Source organism: Gallus gallus, chromosome 5 (assembly GCF_016699485.2).
Source record: "Gallus gallus isolate bGalGal1 chromosome 5, bGalGal1.mat.broiler.GRCg7b, whole genome shotgun sequence".
NCBI lineage: Eukaryota > Metazoa > Chordata > Aves > Galliformes > Phasianidae > Gallus > Gallus gallus.
Genome location: NC_052536.1, coordinates 7,108,453 through 7,128,766, shown reverse-complemented (window position 1 = coordinate 7,128,766; position 20,314 = coordinate 7,108,453). Strand labels below are relative to the sequence as shown.

At 37.4% G+C, this 20,314-nt stretch overlaps 2 protein-coding genes across 15 annotated transcripts in view; both read left to right on the top strand.

Annotated features, from left to right (window-relative positions):
• The window catches only part of FAR1 (fatty acyl-CoA reductase 1), an 83,843-nt gene extending 79,237 nt beyond the window's left edge, over window positions 1–4,606 (top strand). For all 8 annotated transcript variants that reach the window (XM_015286362.4, XM_015286359.4, XM_040700807.2 and 5 more), the window contains exon 12: window positions 1,794–4,606. In XM_015286362.4, the coding sequence (XP_015141848.1) occupies window positions 1,794–1,956 (163 nt within the window). In that variant the 3' untranslated portion in view covers window positions 1,957–4,606. The remainder of the gene's footprint in view (window positions 1–1,793) is intronic.
• Window positions 2,658–20,314, top strand: part of OVCH1 (ovochymase 1) — a 37,242-nt gene continuing 19,585 nt past the window's right edge. For 3 of the 7 annotated variants that reach the window (XM_046942217.1, XM_040702104.2, XM_040702102.2), the window contains exons 1-2: window positions 2,658–7,680; window positions 9,048–9,100. The gene's annotated coding sequence lies outside the window, so the exon portion shown is untranslated. Of the gene's footprint in view, window positions 19,597–20,314 lie in introns of all 7 variants that reach the window. The other 4 variants (XM_046942218.1, XM_040702103.2, XM_046942216.1 and 1 more) reach the window with 3 other exon arrangements.

Genomic DNA, 20,314 nt, shown 5'->3' with positions numbered 1-20,314 from the left:
GATATAATGATGTAGAATAAGGGGTGCCAGGTTAGTTCTGTCCTAGTTTAGTTGTCTAAAGTAGTTTATAGTTTTCTTCCTTCACTTGTTGCTCTTGTGTTGTTCTAACTACTAGTAATTTCAGTATGTCTGGCATTATGGCTATAGTTCCAATTGCTAGTGTATGCTGTGTAATGTAGACTTCTGGTTTTAATAAGGGTCCATTTTGGAAGGCTTAAAAAAAGTACACAGTTAAACAAGATCAGAATGGCTTGTGCAGCCACAGAGGTTTAACACAACAATCATTGTTTACTTTGGGAACATGTTCTCTGGAAGCAGAGAAGTAAGCATGTATGGACTCCACTCCAGGACAGAAAACTCTGATGTTCCTTCAAGATGGCTTCTCTTAGCCTCTTATCTGTGACTTAACTCCTCCGCTTAGCATGCACTGTTACTAGTCAGAACTTTATTGGCATAGACAGACTTTTTTCTTCTAGATGGTCTTCTGAAGAAGAAATTGACGTGGATGATCTCAATGTTGAGAATTTTGGCCAAACTTGCCTGCGTTAGCCTATGAGATGGCTGTAAAGGCCACATGTGGCATAGCAATGTGCTAATCTGAACTTGATAAATAGTCATTTTCATTCAGGCATGTTATAAGCATGAATGTCATACTTGCAGGCAGCTTATTATGGGGAATTTTGGACTTGAATGCCATTTAGAAATGTGCTGGAGTTTTGTGGGCGCCATTCTTTGTACAAAGGATCATACCAGAATAACATGAGAAAATAGTCTTGGAATGGCATCTGATCATCCCATTTCTGTTTATAAAAGGATTATGTTGCATGAGTGAGAGTTAGATTCTAGCATATCTTTAGTCCAAGGTATTGTATTCCTCTCTTTTGTTACCATTTAGCACTAAACTCTAGCTAATCTAAAGTTGCTAAGTCTGTTTTCATTACTGATGAGATATGGCTATGTAAGGAAACTAGATTCTCTAGGAAATCAAGCCATTCTATGTTCTCTAGGAAACTGAGTAGAATACTTCCGTAAATATAGAAGTGGTCTTCTTTTTTTTTAACTTGTGTAATATGGAAATCTAGACTACTTTTGCACAATTAAGCTATGTAGAGTAAGGCCTGGGCATAATAAGACCCAGTATACCTGTACAGCTGTGTAAGTGATTATTTCCTTAGGGTTGCCTTAGACCATACAGATTGTCATGGTCTACTGAATCAAAGAGGTCACTCATTTTTTCTAAGAAAATTCTGCAGATTCTGGCTTATTATGGAGCTTCTATATTTACACATGAGACTATTGCAAAACATCCCAATTGCCCTAAATATGCACTCAGTTTCTCCTAATTCTTAAATGTCCTTCCCTGAGCAGGAAGAAGTCTAAAGTTGCAGCGGACATTATGGACTGCGTTTCATGAGAAATTTTCTCATGTTTCTACTTATTCAGTTTGAAATGCACAGAGGAGTGAAGATGATAGTGTTAAATAGCCTGGTTTTGAGTTTATAGCAGCTACTTACATATAAGTTAGTATGTGTGACCTTGACTTCAGGAGGTTTTATTCAACAACTGTGAAGCAGGTATATATTTATTTAACTACAGGACTGACCTTTAATTTTCGTGTGTTTCTCTTTGAACAGTAAGCTGTGAAAAAGCCTGCTTGGTCCTCAACTTACTAACTTACACTATTACAGTCGTATTAACGTATCTTGAGATGAGCAGATGAACAAATTGGTTTTTTTCCTTTGTAGGCCATTGTACCTTAGCTTTTACATTTTCTTTTTCTTTTTTATTCTTAGGTTAAGGAACATACGCTATGGATTCAATACAATTCTTGTGATCCTGATATGGCGCATCTTTATTGCAAGATCACAAATGGCAAGAAATATCTGGTACTTTGTGGTTAGTCTGTGCTACAAGTTCCTCTCCTACTTCAGAGCCTCCAGTACTATGAGATACTGAAGAACAAGAATTTAGCATTAGGGCATCTATGCATATAGCAGTCTAACTACACAAAATCTGTTACATGTAATCATCTCACGTTTTGTAAAAGCATAATTTTATTTTAAATTGGAGTGCAAAATACATAGTATGGTATATGTAAAGTTAGTTATATATCTTCCTGAAACAGAGAAAATAAAATGGTCACGTGCCAGGCTGAATTGACTTTAGGTAAGCATTTAAGTTTTTAACCTGGGCAGAACATTTTAGACCACTGACCAACATAACTGTGCAGTTTGGGACATTTTTGATTGAAATCTGCCTTAACATAATTTTATTTTTGTTCCACAATGAGAAAGGTAAATATTGATATAAGATTTGCTAGTTATTGTAGACCTATTTATTTGAAATCCTGCTAAATTGCAAAGGGTTTTACAGTTGCTGAAGTGTATGAACGCTGGTGGATCTCCGGGAAAAACTATTGTCTTTTTGCCACTTCTTCCCTTCTCAAAGTAAGATTGTAATGATGACTACTTGGCTTTAAGAGAAAGCCCCCTCCCTTCTGAAAGGGCTTTTGTGTGATCGGGTTTTTGGAGTGATTCAGTTTTGTGCTCAGAATTGGCCTCATCCTACTTGAGTTTGTCAGCATGACCAGTTTGCTCTTCTGAAAGCAGAATTGAACCCATCATTGAGTAGATAAAAGGGATGTAGCCCTGAGGGGTGGGGGGGGGAAGTGATCATTGACCGTCCTTCTTTTTTTTTCTGTTGGTAACACAGAGCCAGCACTTGATTGTTACAGTTTTGACTCCAAAAGGTAAATGTATTTGAAAGGAGTTTATTATGCTTGATAGTTATTTATAGTACTGGTAACTGTAGTTGGACAAATTGTAGGCTTTTGTTGAGATATACCTGTTCGTAAATTTTTGCATAGTGTTAGCGAATGCTTCATGAATGAATAACTCTTGAAATTTGTGAGCTATGAAGTTCCATGCATGGGTAATGCCATTGCCTAAGCACACTTTCTCATTTCTGCCCCAATAAAGGCCTTTGTTTTGCTGGGCAAGCAGAGCAAGATGCATCGTGCTTCAGAATGGAAATATCTTAACAGTTTTTCTACGATTTAGTTTAACTTATTAGGTTTAAATATGAGGAAGTGTTTTTCTGCATTTAATTCATTCTGGTAGGTAAAACTCATGAAAATAGCAAATTGTAAGAAAAGACTGAATTCCTGTTTAAGGCAATAAGTAAAGATCCCTTGAAATTTTGCTTACTTAAGAACACTGTAGTTTTCCACTTATTGATGCACTGACCAGCACCCTTGCCCAGTATTTTTTCATTAAAATCAGTTTATACTGTATGTTAATATGTTCTTGAATCTGCTTGAAAAAAACAAATGACTTAATTACACAAGAGCTAAATTATACTTGCCCTTGGTAGTTGTCCTATCTGAATTAAGTATGTAAAGAACTTATTTTGCTATTCTTGTGGAAACTCCTTACTTTAAGGAGAACACCTTTCATGCAGGTGTATATCTCATTTTGAAAAGATAATGGCTTCCTTGTTGAAGCTAAGTATTCTGTAGCAAGTAGTTAAGCTGTAATTCCTTTTTAAAATGATCTGTGTGTATATATATATAAAGCTTGTGATGAAAAGCCTAAATGGTCTAGGACCACACCTTGTGTGAGAGACCTCTGACTGTGGCTGAAAATAAATTATGGCTTCTGTGACTGAAGATGTTACACTTCAACAAATGCATTAGGTGTATTACATTTTTAGTTACCTCTCCAAGCATCTTACTAGACCTGAAAGTATGCTTAAGCATTCCTGCACTGTAGACTTTTTTCAGAGGTGCCTACAATCCAATGACATCCTCATCTCATGTTGGCATGTGACTGAAGTTTGCAAAAAGACAAATACATCATATTCCAAAAATAATTTCTGTGCAACAATTCACATAAAAAATTTGTTCCTTATGGTCATTACTACATGTGATACTTTTAACATTGATTTGTTAATAATGCAAACTATGAAGCCAATGAATTGATGATTTCTGGTCCATAGCTGCTTAGGAATCGATTCTGTTGAATATATAACTGGAGAAAAGGATACTTCACCTCTACTCTTTAAACATTTAACAGTTTAGAAACTCTTTTTTTTTCTCTTTGAAGTCCATGGTTATCTGTTGACTATTGACTATTAAACTCATCAGTCATCCTATTTAATTGATGATAGATTTAGTGTCACATATATTACGTTACTTACGTTGCTTCCTGTGGTCAGTCTGTGAAATTCTATCTGAACGTACTGTTTTCTTTCCATATCAGGACCCTGTTCTATTGCAGTTCTTCAGTGTTTGCACGTAATAAATGTTGGTCAGAAATAGACTGGAACTTTGTTTTGATACAGGAAGCTGGATTCACTGTACTGAGTAGCAAATGACAGGAGGTATTCCAATTGGTTAAATAAGAAGAACAATTGAAACAACGTGATCACTTAACAGTTATAGGTATTTAAATTTGGGACCAGGAAAAATTATATTTTCCTGTGATGTTTTTCTGCTGTAGGAACAGATGTTCAGAAACAAATGCTAAATCTGTGAGCTTTTATAAGACAAACAGAAATATTGGGTGCCTTTGTTTGTAAACCAAAAAAATAAACAAATCGCTTAAAACTGTTGTGTTGATTGTATTTTTGCCCTTTAAGTGTTTGTTGTATTTCTGCATGCTTTTAGTGTAATTTGTGGAAAATAACCGAATAGTATGAATTCTGTTTTTATACTCATGAACATGTTTTTTCCCGACAAGTCTCGGAAAATCAAGTTAGTGACATACTTGATGTTTGGTAAAAAAGCAAACAAAAACAACAACAACAAAAGAACACAGAAACAAATGTCAACTTAAACTTTTGTGAGCTGGTATCAAAACGCGTGGTGCTTGGTCATAGAAACTTTCTTTTGAATTTCAGATAGCTTTCTCTTAGCATTTTTATTTGTAATACCAGTTATGTGTTTAAATGACTACTTTTTCACATAGCTTAAAAGGGCACTTTGGATTTGCAGTAGCTAGCACGTGGATTAATATTTCAGGGATTTGCAAGCAATCATGGCTGTTAGAGCATCTTGATTTGGTGGTGGGTCAGAGGAAGGTAGCATTAACTTGCATTACCTACATTGTTTTGGTTTTTTTTTTCAACCTCCTGAGCTTCTTTAGATAACTTTGTCCACCTTTCTGTCTGGAGGTGACTGTAAGTTAAAGGCTACTTCAACAAATATGACTCACTGATAGGTAACTACTAATTATGCAGTTGGTTTCTTTGGAATATGGGATAATGATGGCTTTGAATGGCTTTTAGTGTGTGTGCACGTTCTTACATCAGTTATATCCATTAACTGCAAGAGTAATGTTTATTATCAGAAGCCTTTAATTTCATTCTAGTTGAATTATTTCTTTCAGGGTGGTAATTCTGTAGTTATTCTAACCCTCAGGTAGAAGCAAGGCCTCTTGTTTCTGTATGAACACATAGGGAAGAAGTATGGCCTTTTATTATTGAAGCATTATCAACTTTACAAATGATTCTTTGAGGAAAGAAGACATTACAACTGCTCCTTGATTAAAATTCACCATGCACAGAAGAGAGGAATAAATTATAAGTTGTTTCTGCCTCTTAAGTTAGGGCATATAAGAGGAGGTAGGGGATGCTCTGATCTGCATTGTAGACCCTAGGAGGGTCAAAAAGTAGTTACGATGATCTTCTTTTTGTCAAGAAACATCTGATTTACTAGTTCACTTCAGTGCAAATTATTTAATGCTTAGCCACTACTAACTTCATGTCTGTCTTATTTCAGATTCAAGTCAGTTTCATGTTCCTGAAAAATTATATCCATATGAAACTGTGTATCTCAACTGTTCCTCATTTCCTGATGAAGTGATCTCAGAACTGGAGACGCAAATAGTTACGGGTTTAGACACCTAACTTGGATGATAGTCAAGAGTCAGAAGTGAGGAAGCATGATTTCCTTTATTATATATAGGTATTTTCTCAGTGCGATTCAGCATCATAAGGCACATGCTTAAAATAAGTAAGGACTTTTCAAAAGCTGTCATACTGGTGGGCATGGAAATGAAATAGTTAAATGATGGGAGAAAGGTTAATGCTGTCAGAATTTGTTCTTATTTTAATAGGAATGTGACATTTTGGCTGTATTGACACTGTGTTGTCATGTGATGCGTGATTTGCTTTATATATTATGCTTACTGTCCAAGCAGCTAAATGAGACAGCAGAAGTTAACTGTATGTGACTTAAGTTTGTCATCAGGTACGACTCACTTAATGTACTCTCATAGGACAGTGCTCGTTCCAGGTTAAAGATTCAGTCTTGGACTGGACAGGAGCAGCAGTTAGTGAGATTCTTCTTTAGAGTGACAGCGTATGAAGATCTGCGGAGTCTTTGGAAGGTGAGACTTGGGCAGTTAATAGGATAGAAACTTTACTGCAAGTTATTTACATGATATAAAGGGCCTTCAAATGTGTGTCCTTCAAATGCATGTTATCACTCCCAGGCAAGATGTTTTCAAATAGGCTTTCAAATGAATTCTTGCAGTAATTTTGAACAGATTAGCCAGGCTGGAGCAAGGCAACTTGGTAGCTACTGTATGTCCTTTGCAGGAAGAATGAGCATCACCTGATCAACTTGCTGTGCAGTGCACTTGCTTCATGTTCCTTCAAGGTATTTTGTTAAATGCATGTAATTCTTAAATTGTAGTTCATTTAATAGTTAAATATAATTACACAGTTATGTGAAGTTTTCACTTAAAAGGATTTGTTCAATTTTGTTTTCCTATTAATTTTCAAATTAAGTTCACCTTTTCTGTTTGATCAAGGCTTTCCCAGTTTTGATCAGAGATCTACTTTTTGTTGTATAAAACAAATACTGTTGTGCCTAGTTACTGGGAAGAGGATTCAAGGCATGAGAGCTTAAGCACGAGGAGCCCAAACCTCTTGAATTGGATGAGCTTTCACTGAGTACAACATAAGCTAATGCTGACTGATAATGTGACATCAGGTAGAAGGTCTCTTTTCAGAAGCTATGATGGAGGACTTGTGAATGATTTTCCACTGCATTCTGTTTATTTACTGGCTGGGCTTTTGTCTGTAATCAACTATTTAATACTAGGTAACACCTTTCTCTTCTATATCGTGTTGCAAAAATGACAATCCAGAAGGCTGCTTCTGTGTTTGGATCTTAGGCTTACTCTCCCTTTGCTGAGCGGGCGCTTCTTCTGGGCTCCTTTATTTCCTCCCCCACTCAGGTGCTGCCATCAGTTCCTCTGTTCTTGCTACCTGCTCAATTGACTGACTTTAGCTGTAGTTCTAGGCCTATTGAGATTAAAGGCTTTATTAATGCCAGGCACTGAATGTACCAGGGAAATGGCCACTTTGTTTCTTTAAGAATGTTAAATTCTGTTTATTGGAAACAAATGGCAGATTTCTAATTCCTGTGTGAGTACAAATATCAGTTGAGTTATGCACTTGGAAGGTCACGTGGCAGAACAGGTCCCGTGTCTTCAGTCCACATACATGGTTTTAAGTCACAACTAATATTTCCTTGTCAGTGACACCTGTGGTTTTCCTCTGTTAAATATTTGATTTGGAAAGAAAAACATGCAAGGTAGCTTTCACTCTTTGTGACTCTAATTTAAAACCAAGCCTATTCATTTTTAATAGGAATGTACGGCACTTAAGCTGGTAAGTCAGTTTCTGGATGAATTAGCTGCCACTGTGCTGTTTTCTGTGTTTGATATGACTTCTGCATTTTGGAGCCAATGTGTATTTAGTACCTATACATCTCTTCAAAGAGTGTGATATGACTTGAAAGGCAGAATATTAGGTCACTGAAAATATTTTAGTTTTGTTCTGCAGTAGAATTCAGTGAATATTAATGATAGCAACAATATTAAATCTTTGGTTAGAGAGAGGTGGAACACTTCATTTTTAAGTAATACTGTTTTTATGTTCCTCTCCACTGTTAGAGAGAGGAAACACTGTTATGAGTTGAGCCACTAGTAGGAAATCCTAACTGGCTATGTAGGAATTAATGAGCTAAAATTATTTTTAACCTGACCTCATAGAAGGAAAAGCACTAGAAAAATTAAGACAGAAGCAATTGGTGTTTTTCTCTTTTGAAGGCTGTACTAATACCTATCAAATAACCTTGCTTCTAGCTAGAACTTTATTGAAATTCTATGTGGGATGTTCTTAGACCAGAAAACAAGTATGGGGGGGGAGGGGAGAGGGAGTCAGTTTTTCTCAGTGCTTTTTTGTCTGCTTTCAGAATTGTATGTAATCCTGTTATTTTAATCATTCTGTTGGAAACTTGGATTTTGTGCTTCACTTGACTGTTGTTGAAATGTCAGGAGTTATTACCCTCTGTGCCAGCAGTGATCAGTTTAACTGGCATATAAACTGAATGGGGAGTCTGGTAAACAGATGCTCCCTTCACTCACTTCACAGGTGCTTGGCATGAAGTTTTACTAATTAACTTGTTAATGTCAGGCATCTCTTAGGATAAGATGGATATGCAGTGGCTTGCCTGAAATCTCGATCTCCTCAGGCAGTTGATGTGGGAAGCAGAACAAAAAGCCTATCTAGAATAACCATGCTAAGAGCAAAGTCAGTGTCACCTGCATTTTCACAAAAGCTGTAAAACATAAGGCAATGACTTGCATCTTGATGAATGTTGATAACATTTAAAGTGCAAAATCTGCTTTCAGGTCATCTTAATTTTTCTTCCCACTTAGGCAAGCATTGGTATTCTCCTGTGTTTGTGATGAGTCACTGTAGAAACCCAGGTGGGAGAGTTCAGAACAGATAGTCAGCATATGTTATTGCAAAGGTATTTTACATAATTAACTGCTTGAGGACCTGATGGAGAACAGGAAGCTCACCTGGGCCTTAAGCCGTGGTGAAAGAATTGCCTGCCACTTCTAAGTGAAATCATCTGTTGCTAATTTTCCTGCCTAGTTTGCCTTCCATTCTTTTCATATGATCTTCAGGGTTGTTTGCTATATCTTTATGATGATTCTTTTAAGAAGCTTTTCCTTCATCTTTGGCAGTTTCATCAGGTTCCCTAGGAAGTTAGTCTGGAGATGGAACACAAGCTTTTCAGGTAAGGCAGAAGCAGAAAATAATGCAATTTCTTTGAATAGAAAAGGCTGAGCTGTTCCTCTGAGTAGCAGCTTGTTTGAACTGACCCACAGTGAACTCCTTATTGATCTGCCTCTTCATCTTTCCTACCTAATCTATGCACCCTTTCATGCTTACTTGTAAACAGTTGCTTCCAGGTTGTTTGCTGCTGCTGCATTTAATTAAATCATTTGTCCTCAAATACAGGCTCTTTGGCAACTATAGTTCTCTTGATTTAAGACAGCCTTGCTGCATATATTTTTTTTCTATTGGAGTATACATTGTGTTAGCTGGTATTCAAATTCATTTCATGGCTTTTGAGTTCTGTGGGGCCTCAGGAATATTCTACTAAATAGACTGCAGTTGGCTTCCTTTATGTAGTCCTTTGCCTATTCAGTGCCTCAACATCCTTGGGTAGCAAGTTCCAAGGCGAGGAATTAGTTCACCAGGGAAGTAGTGATAAGAGTTCCTGTCACCCACCTTTGAGGTAACCTCTTTTTTTAATGTGAAATGGGTATACTGGAAAATGACTTTTTCCAGTTATGTGTAATATGTTATCTCTTAATTGTTGGGTTTATAAGACTTCTCTAACAACATATGCAGTGCACATGGCTTCTGTTGTTCTGCGTCCTGGATTACTTCTCTTTTATTTACACTCACTGCAAATAGTCTTTGACAGAATGTGATATAGAACAAACATACCCACAGCAGATTCAAGTAGTCTTGTTTCTTCAAAAATATTACTTGAGGTGTTGTTTAAATTATGAACATAAAACATTAATTTGCAAACAGCATAATGATTTGAGAAGTTTCTGAAGTGTGTAAATGTGTGTGTGTCTCAGCCTCCATATGCATGCGCATACATATAAAGATCAATATATTTTGCTAGCTTTTCTCTACTTTTCTGGTTTTGTTCAGTTACTTCTGACTTGCTGTTTTATCAGTGACTACTTCTGGAAATGAGAGGAAACATGTGACCATTGTTTCCTGTCTGCTTTACCAGAAGGCTTTTTACACAGTGCCTGTGGTACCTTGTGTGAGCTGTTAGGGAGCTGGCTTTTGCCAGAACACTCAGTGTCCTTTTGCTGTGTTGTATGCAGGAGCACTGATTCTTCTGAGGAGAAGATCTGAAGTTAGTCTGGGCACAGCATTAGTTTAAATTCTTCAGGGCTGCTGACTGATGCTCTTAAGTGTGCATCTGTTTGTGATCTTCTAAAGGAAGCCTTTGAAAGATCCACAATTGATAGGTGCTATAATGCTAAACTGTTAGTTTAATGGGGGCGTCAGAACTGAAGTGCAGGGAGCGCAGCTTGTCACCAGTACCTCCTGCTTGTTGATGCAATGTGAAGAATGGAAATAAACCTTTTATTGGAGAAATTACTTTCTGAGGCTCATCTGAAGCATTCGGCCTTGCCAGCTTTTGAAAGTAAGAGCATGTGTGCATAAAATAAAAAATTGAGAAGTGGTTTAGGGAAAAGTGTTATCTCATAAAAAAGGGAGTTAAATAAAACTTGTATAACTTGTGGTATTATTTGCATTTGTCCAAAGGAGAAGTAGAAAATGGAAACTGAATGAAGAATCCTCAGGTATTTCTGCTGTCCATCTCTAGGATATTTTAACTGCTGTTACGAAGTTACTGTGAACACTGATTTTTTTTCCTCCTGCAGGATTTGGACATAGCTCATTAATAAAATTGCTGGAAAATAGTACTTTGTGGGCTTTTAAATTCTATTCTTTTCCAAAACAGTGTTTGATGGAAGATAAACCATAAAGAAGACTGTAATTGAAACGTTGATTGTCTGACAGGTGTTGAGCCAAAAACTCCTGGTCACAGGCTGAAGTGTCTTGGAGCTGAAGTATCTTGAATACATGTGATGTCTAAGCTCTGTTTAGATTTAACTGCTGTATCAATTTTAACTATGTGCATTAATAAGCTTAATGGAAGAGCAGTGTACAGTGTTCTAAGGAAGTAATGCAGTTATTGTTAAGTACTTAGATTGTCTTTGTTTTTTTCTGACATTACTCTTCTTTTGCCTCTTTCTTTAGAAGAAAAGAATGGCTATGGAGATTAGTTTTTGGAAACAGTAAGAAACAGCAGATCCCAGATCTATCTCAGCCTGGCAGTTAACTTCAGGAAAAAGTCTTGCTTCAGGAGCCTATTTATAAGTGATGCGTGCCTACCACTATAGGATTTTTAAAAACATTGAGTTAAGTCGTCTTTATAGTCAGTGTTTTTTAAAGGAATTTAAGCTTAGCACTGAACAGACAATACCAGCTCTTATTGTAGTTTTGACACTTTTAAGTGTAATTGAGTTAAACTGTTTTCATGACATTAGTGAATACAAGAATGAAACGCTAGCCCCAAATTAATCACTTTTTAAATAAGTCATGTAATTTAGAGGACAATTTATTTTTGTGTAAGCCCTAAAACGTGTGTATATATACAGATATAAATGGCTTTTCAGTGTCAATCTGTAGCAAAATCTTAAATGTTTTCAGAGCAGGATAAACAAGAGAATTTTTGCTGCTTCACGGAAGTAAAATGTTTATAGTCTGAATTTTATTTCAAGTATATTAAATGTAGTATGCTATATAGAGCTATGTAGGGTTTTTTAATATTGAATTTGAATTGTTAGCACAGACAGAGATACATGTTGAAAAAGTCTGCTCCAAAAAATTGAATTTGGAGTGAGAAAGGATTCATACAGCCTGGAAATATTAAAGTGTAAGAACTATTTCCATGGTTGTGTTAAGATATGTAGGATGTAGTCTATTTACAAACGAGTTTGAATATCATTGTAGATAGCAATAAATAGAAGAGTGAGAAAAGAGTGGCAAGTTCAGTTGCAAGGTACTTTTTTCCTGCAAATTTATGAAAACATCCTAGGAGCTTCTAACCTCACATCTTTAAGAAAATCTTTTTCCTACAGTTTGAGTCTTTTTTTTTTTTTAAGGCAGAGTTGAATGCACAGTGAAGCAGAAATTGGAGTGCTGATACACCACTGATAATGATATTGCAGATGCTGTTGCTTCAGTGGGTTTATAAACTTTTAATTCATTTGAATTGAGAGAGCAAGCCGAAGGAGGTCTTCAAAAAGGGAACTTACAGTAGACAGTTGTTGCAGGCAAACTGTTAGGTAAGCACTGATAAATAGTCTGATTGCATGTTGATGACAAGTATTGTGTGCTCTGCTTTGAAAACTTAATGATACATGTGCCCTAATGGTACGACTATAGTGGTTGTTGTTAGACAGTTGCTGTTAGATGGTGGGACTTGGCAAACAGACTGCGCCCGATTTTGCTGCCATTGATCTTAGCTGCAGGATCACAAACTGAAAGAGGGAACTGAGCCTTCAGGGGGTTTGAAACAAATATTGCATCATGGATGTTTCACGTTGCAGAAGCATCTCTTTCCAAGATATTCATGTGTGTACGCAATTAACATCTTGTTGGAGAAGATTGTTTGGATTAAGGGTAATTTTCCTGAGAGAGGGTAAAAATGACCAAGCAAACAGCCTGGTTCAAATGCTGCTTGAGGTTGGTGGCCTATTACAACTATGGTGCAGAAGACTGTTTTGATACCTTGACAACACTGAGTTACTTGACTTCAAGAATAGTGAGCAGCTACAGAAGACTTTATGGTAGTGAAGACTGTAGTCTTTGCTGGAAGTTTGTGTGCCCAAAGCAGTCTTGTGGCAAAATGGAGCTTTCTCTGGGCTCAGTTGCACTGCCAAGGAGTCAAGGCAATTAGGGAGCTTAAGGAGTTTTAGATAATAACGCTTCTGGGTGTTCAAATGGTCATAAACAAGTGTGTAAAAATAATGTGCAACAGAAGAGTGGCATTGTGGAAGCTCTGAATTCATACTGTTTTTTTCTCTGATTAGGTTAATTTAGCCATTGTGCAATTCTGACCTTTGCAGTTCGCGCAAAGAGAATCCTGAGAGATGAGGTTTTGTCTTTGTTTATTTAATTGTATCCTATAACAAAAATTTGTGTAGCAAACTGAAGGTATTTCAAGGTGAGCATGTGAGGGATGAATGAAGGTGCAAAAGAAAACATCCCAAGTTTAAGAAAACCTAAGCTGAAATGTTCTCAGTGTTACTGCACACTTGTCAAGTTTAGACAGTTGCTTTGTGTATTTCAAGCTCCAAATTTTGGGGAAAAAAAAGTAAAAGAATCTAGGCTGAAACAGCTCACAAGGAAAAGACTGTGAAAGCACAGAAAAGCGGAACGTACTTGGAAGCTTTTCTTTGTGTGCCCGAGGTTCCACCCTGGTACACAGGCTATGCTTTGTGGCACAGCAGTGTCAAACTTTGATTTATCTTGGGTTTAAAAATGACACACAACAAACACACCTAAGTAACCAGTAGTTTCTTGCCTGATTTCTTTTTTTCTGGCTTGTAACAGTTGAAGTGCTAGAGGCTGCTAGAATTAACTCTTTGTGGTCTTAAACCTGGAATCCTTCCTGTGAGGAGAGGTGAGGGCTTGAAACTGCAGGAATCTTTTGATTTACTGTATTGCACGTGGGACGGTTCAGGACTCCAAGGAATATATTACGTGCATGGGGGAAATCTAAAATTCTAGAAAAACAACCTGGAAAGTTAACAACTGTTTTCATCTTTCTGGAGAAAAGCATGCAAAAATGCAGAAGCTGCTAAACTGAAGGAGTTCCTTGTTGTTACATGTAATTGAATGTTAATGGCAGTTCTTCTGTTTAGCTGTGTTTTTAGTTCACAGCTCTGAAGTGTCTCCTGTTTTCAATGTCACATGATTTCAGTGTTAGGAAACCTTTTTAAAGAGTCCCTCTGAGCATAAGTTGTGCTTCACTGATATTTACTATACCTAGGTTGCAGATTCATCTAACCTATCTTGTTTTGCATTATCCATCCACTGTTTTTTTTTTTGGTTTTTTGTTTTTGAGAAAATAAAAGCTGTAGTTTCTTTGACCTCTGTTCTGGAGAAGGCAGAAAGTTCATAAATCATGAATCCAACCCCATGCATATTGCATAAGGGTAAGGAACAGCGCAACAACTGATGTACAGTAATTCAATATAACCTAGCACAGAGTGGCACAAAACTACAGTATTCTGCAGTATTTGTGAGCTGCAGTATTCTAGGGGTTTGACATAGCGCTTTCCTACATGAAAAGGGTTGCATTGTGCACGAAGTTGTGAAAGAAACACTGCTATTCAGAGTTTTTCAGCTATTTATCTGTAGGGAGTTAGTATTTGCTGTCTAGGGTGTTTTTGGGTTTTGTTTTTTTTTTTTTGTAGAATTGGACAGAGATATCGCCTGATCAGCACAATGCTGCTCACAAATGTGTGGCAAACCCCCATGGCAATGAAGTTTGAGTTGAACATATGGAGAAAGAACTAAAACATTCACAAACTCACTACATGTTCAGTCTCATTTACATCAACTTAAGAATAAAGCTTACTTGTTTTAATTGAAATCTGTATTGGTTGAATTCATTGTTTTGAGCTCCTAATAAACATACTGACCAGTCTCCTACTTCTACATTAGCTTTGAAGGAAGCGTTGGCATTAAACCTTAAATGGACTGTCTTTCAGTTGTTCTGAGTGGAAAAGAACTTAGCTGCTTAAATTAATGCTGATTGTGTGGAATACCATGCATCTGCATCATGCATCATAAAACAAAATGGTGTTTTGTCTTAAGTATGGTGTTTTCTCTAGTGTTCTGTGATGTTCATTGAAGGCCTTCAGTTTTTTACTATATTGGTTTTAAAGAACTGGCCAGTGTTGTAGTTCAGTTTTCAACATTCTGAATCTTTATTACAGCATTCAAACTCCTTTAAATTCATTTTTGTCATTGCAGATGTGATAGTGATCTTAAACCCTCAAGTTCTGATATCTGCCAATTTTTGCTGAGATGGTTGTAAGTTATCCTCTCCAAAGCAGAGGTGAGGAGGAACTGCTGTGCATTCACATCTCCACTTCACAGCATGCACAATCACATTTGTGGTATATGGCGGAACTTTATAGTAGCTCTTATTTTGCTCTTTTAGATTGGACCCGGAGTATTTGAAGGAAACTATTTGCTGACTGTTCAGCAGCCTTGGCATGCTCAAGTACCTCTGCTTGTGCTTCCAAAGCTCCTGTCCAAAGGAAGACCTCTAGCTGTCTTGAAATCATTAGATATTCACATAGTGCATAGGAGACCTGAAGTCTCAATTCTGCCTGGTTTAAAAATAAAAGCAGAGGCCTGGACTTTATTCCAGATGCCAGTGCTTGCTGCTAGTTCTTTGAGCCACATCTCACCACAGTTATTTCAGCAAACTTGTGTTGTCTGCACGTTGCCTTACAGGATAACCAGTATTTTCAGATTTCTCGCTTCCTGCAAGTACTTACAGCTCCATCTACCATTGCAGAGACAGGGTGTTTCTTTGGCTTTGGTACATGTTGGTACTTCCCCTATTTTTTCATCCCACTGTGCTACCTCCTGGTAGCAGAACATACTTAGCATGTTTCACTGCAGAAGAGAGCTAGTCACTTCATTGCTAGTTGACAGTAGCTAAGCAGCGAGTACCCTCTGGCAGAAAACACTATATGTGGTTGTAGTGATAGAAGCAGCTAGGTAATTCTTAGCTTCTTGGAGTAGAAGGCTAGTTACAGAAGTGGGAAAATAGGGATGTTAATCCAAAGCTAGCTTCAGTTTAGCGCTTCCAGGAAGCTCAGAATATGTCATATCAGCGTACATGCACATACTGGTTGGATCCTGCTTAGACTGAGGGAGGAGGGGAGAAGAGTTTGCCAACTACTGTCCCTTGCAGTCAGCACAGAGAGCAAGATTGGTTTCTCTATGGCTTTTTCAGTCTAAGAGCAAAAGCTGTGTTGATTGTGTCGCTCTTATTTGTAATAAGGTTCCTCATGGTTAGACAGTATTGCACACATCTTCATTTTCCTGAAGCCCTTTTTTTCTGCCATCATGAAAGCAGTTTTTTTTTAAAAAGCAGTTTAAGACAGATTCTTTTAAAGCCTGTTAAGAGGCTTATGAGCTAGATTTTTGATCTCTCTGATGTTATTTTAGGTATCTCCCTGGATTTGAGTGAGATATGTCTTGCAAAACCAATAAGCATACACAAGGGAAACTTTTTATTTCTACGGATAATTTTGTTCCCTGTGTTTGCTGTAACAGGCAATGTGAAAATCAACTACCTCTAACAGAAGTGGTGTTGCTCTGCCATCTTATGGCAGAGCTGAAAACAGAACGTTCTGCTGGTTTTGGCTATGTTGCAGACTTCTTTGGCTTTTTTTTCCTATGACCTTTGTGACCTTTTACGGAAACAAACAAAGGAAAGCCTCACCACCAATAAAAAACAAAAAGGAAAAAAAAAATGCTCTACACTGACTTCAGCCTGGAAACCACCGTTGACATTTTCACATTTACTTTTCTACAGATCTGGCACAAAATGAGGAGTTTTCTGGGTGTGCTCTTTTCATGACTCTCTCCTCTCTTCCAAATGGACTTCTCAATCTAAGTCAGAGCTGGAGGCTGTCAGCCTGTTCTGTAGTTCTTCCTACACTGATTGTATTTTATACTGAGTCTAAAAAATAATAATAAAAGCTGTTTAGTAATGGTGACCAAGCAGGACCAAGAGCAAATAAACCATGGTTATGTGTTACTTTCTGCAAGAGGGGAAGCAGTTGACTGACCCAGAGAAAATATGGTGATTAGGGCTTCTTTCTGCTGTTTTAAGCTACTTTGACAATTAATTCTTCTCTGATCTCCTACCATTTGGACTTGGTTCCATCTCTGTATTTTTTTACAGCAGTGATAGCCACAGTTGTGGATGACCAGTGCTGAACTTTACCAGGAATCTGTCCTGCTGAAGTGATGTGAAGTACAGATACTGCAATAGCTGCATATTCTTGCTAATGCACTACATATTTATCTTTAGTATATTTCTTAGGAAATACACAATAATTCATCACAGTCAAACAGCAGTTAGATGGAGCACTAATATATTTTGAGCCTATTTCTTACTGTTGTCCTAAGTTAAATGTTTTTCCCGCGTGCCAAAATCAAATGTTAAAATCTGCATTCACTTTACTGTCTAAAAGTCAGGTAAATGGCTTTATTTTGGACCATGCTACTGTCAGGCATTAGCTTAATAAGAGATGTAGGGTTTATTTGATGTAATGATGTAGCTGACTAATTCTCCTTTTATACCTTGCTCCATTATGGCATTTTGAGCTGTATTAGAAGAAAAAAATATAACATGAGCTTGCAAGCCAAAGGTAAGAGCAGCTAAAGCTGGTAAGGGAGAAAGGTGGGATAGTTGTTTTGTTGATTTGTTTTATACCAGTGGCAGAGAAGAGGTTAGATGTCTTCTTTTTGCAAATGAAGAGCTATTGCACCTGTTAATTATCAGCGTGTGCCTCCTTTATAGGATTAGCTATATAATAAAAATTATAATGCAGTCATAAAACAGATATGCTAAATGCTGTTCTTAAGCTCTTATGCTCTGAAGTTGTATTTCATGTTAAAATGCTAAAGCCGTCATAGAAATACTTAATCAGAATGAATGTTCAGACCTTGTAAATCCATGTGCCCAGTTTCAGGCCCAAATGTGAGGGAAGCAGTGAACAAAGTGAGAGTTGATACATGCATAGCTGAGTATTCCTACAAGATGTTGAATGCACATTCACATGTATTACTTTTATCGAGAGAACGCAAAGGAACAAATTATAAATCTCAAGTATTGTATATACATATAAACATCTTTAGGAGGCTTAAATAATTATACTGGAAAGCATTCTATGTCATTAGTTGTGCTAAGAGTATAAATTGTATTTTTAGAGAAAAGAAAAAGCCTGTCACCTAATCTACAAAGCCTGTTCGGATATTTTTTTCTGCTAAATCACCCTAAATGGCACTAGCATCATTTCAGCTGTCCTCCTCAAAGCATTGTATGGTATAAAAGTGTGCTCGTTAACAGCTGTTTTGCAATAGGAGCTGTGTGAAGGTTCATCTTTATGCATGCAGTCACAGCAGTGGATTGTGGTAAGACTGAGGGGGGGATGGGTGGACTTGATTGTTGTATCTGTGCAAAGCAGTGCAGACCAGCTAAGGGAGCTGGTGAGAATGGAGGGCCTGTTTCTCTAGCGTTGACCATATATCTCATATTATTGACATGCCTGCTGAGTGAGGAGTACAACCATCTGCCCTTTGTCTTGATAATGACTAACTAGTACAAAGCCTCATGAGCTCACGTTTATTGCATTTCAGACTATATTTTCCTGGATGTGATGAGGGTGAGGAGGGGCTAAATATAGATCCTGGAGATCTGCAGGACAAAACCAGTAATAGCTGGTATGTTAGCTCAGCATAAGGCAGTACAATTGTGTGAAATGAATGCCTTGGTGTTCCTGTGTTTGTTTTATTTATGTTTATATTGAGGAGCTCCCACTGCGCTTGGGCTGTTTTATTAGCAACAAAACATTCCTGAGGGGATGCCATAGGTTTGGGAGCTAAGCAACTAGGATACTCCAACTCTCACTGAGTTGTTTAGTATGTATGGCAATCTTTGAGATATTGCAAGTTCTGCAACTGCATGCAGTAAACTAAGCCCAGTCTTGTTCCCTTTCCCTTCTCTTTTCCTTTCCCAGTTAATCAATTATGCTGTTCGTATAATGCTGGATCCTATCTAAAGAAAGCTTGGGCCTCTATCTTAATACATTGTGCCTTTTTTAGCCCACACTACTACTACATTTGTTGACATTGCTCGTTTACTTTGGAAGATAAAGCCTTCTTACTAATAGTGGTTTAGCTTCTAAGCAAAAATCTATTTCACAGTATTATCCACTGCAGATACAAATAACTGAGCCTATGTCTATGATACTTGTGTACTGCTGAGTTCTAAGAGCAGGAAAAACACAGCTATTGTGAAAAGCAGGAAAATGCTAGCAGGTATGGTTTCCTTTGGTTCTTGGTTTTCAATTGCTTTTGTCTAGTACAATAACTATTCTGCTTTGCTCTACCTAATGAAGAAGAGCTTAATGCATTTCCCTTCCAAAGCTGCACTCTATCTTTGCGTGGGAAATGCTTATATCCAGAGACCAAATGACCTGGGGGAAAAAGTCTTGGGGGATTTCTGTGGGCTTTTATTCTGCTGAGCACTCTTTTGAAAGTATTTGATATTGTACAGTTTGTTTTGTGCCCTGACAGATCGGCTTAAGAATTTAGGAGAGTGTAATAAAAGTAAAGTAAAAACACTATTTAAAGCTAACCTTTCTTGTTTTACTGCTCCCTCTGAGTTCTTGCTTTAGTTAATTAGAAGCAATAAAGCTTAACTAAATGTCTCTCTGTAAGGCAAGAACACTGTCCCTTTCAGTTGTGCTGAAGGCTGTAATGGGCACACAGTGGTAGTGTGGGAGGATATGCTTAAAGCACAAAGTCTTAGAATGTAGTCTGCATCGGAGGGAAGCTGATATATCAGATCAAGTAATATTTGGGAGGGTAAGGAGTGGGTGTAAGTAGTGCAGGGGTGGTAGCAGCTATCCTCTTTGTGCTATGGAGATATGGAATGACTGTACCTTTTAATTTCTGTTATGCTGCTAAAAAATTATTATGATGCTTTGTTCTTTCAAGGATGTTCACACCTTAAGAAATTAGGGCTTTGTAATTCCCAGAGTTTGGTAGTTGATATTTAAATATTGCTGGACGTTTAGCTATCCAGAACCAGATAAGAAGTCATAACAAAACCCAGTTTCCTGGTTGGTTTGGGTATTTTAAATTGTAAGTGGAGAGAGCAATGGAAAAGGATGGGCTTATCTATCTAGTGCATGCATTCATTCTTCATTGCGTTCGTACAAGCGTTTAATTTCTGAGTAACAGCTTTGATCAAGAAACCAGTCCTGCTATAAAAGGAAATGCAGGTACACGAATAAAGATTAATATTTAGCTCTCCACACAGCTTGACCAGATCTGGGACTCACAAACAGAAGACCAGCAACAAATGCTTTCATTGGAGACTGGTACAGCTGCCCTTTTGGTAGCAGCCTGAACTTGTGTTAAAGCAGCCAAGAACCTACAAGGAGAATGGAATGCATCTTAATTTTTGGATCACTTGTGAAGTATTTGTTTTGCATTTCCAACAGTTACTGTTTGTCATTGGTGTAGTAGCAATCAATCATTAGCACTGTTTTTATTGATAAATGGACATTCACTAAGTTCA